The following is a 202-nucleotide window of genomic DNA, read 5'->3' as shown; positions in this document are numbered from 1 at the left end:
TGCATCAGCAGCAACAGCATCACCAACAGCAGCAGCAGCAGCATCAGCAGCAACAGCATCACCATCAACAGCAACAGCAACAGCAGCATCAGCAGCAGCAACAGCATCAGCATCAGAAGCAACAGCAGCAGCAGCAGCAGCAGCAGCAGCATACCTCTTCCTTGTGCTGCTAGTGCACTTTGTTCTTTTTTATTTTTTCTCA

General features: G+C 50.0%; 1 protein-coding gene across 1 annotated transcript in view; it reads right to left on the bottom strand.

Annotated features, from left to right (window-relative positions):
- The window catches only part of EMH_0050590 (uncharacterized protein), a gene marked incomplete at both ends in the record, with an annotated part of 8,151 nt that overhangs the window by 6,876 nt on the left and 1,073 nt on the right, over positions 1–202 (bottom strand). Inside the window, one exon of the mRNA XM_038022021.1 lies at positions 155–202. Coding sequence (XP_037877875.1) covers positions 155–202 — 48 coding nt within the window. The remainder of the gene's footprint in view (positions 1–154) is intronic.

This window comes from Eimeria mitis, genomic scaffold (genome assembly GCF_000499745.2).
Source record: "Eimeria mitis Houghton genomic scaffold, Emh_scaff2226, whole genome shotgun sequence".
NCBI lineage: Eukaryota > Apicomplexa > Conoidasida > Eucoccidiorida > Eimeriidae > Eimeria > Eimeria mitis.
This window is presented reverse-complemented; position numbering and strand designations above follow the sequence as displayed.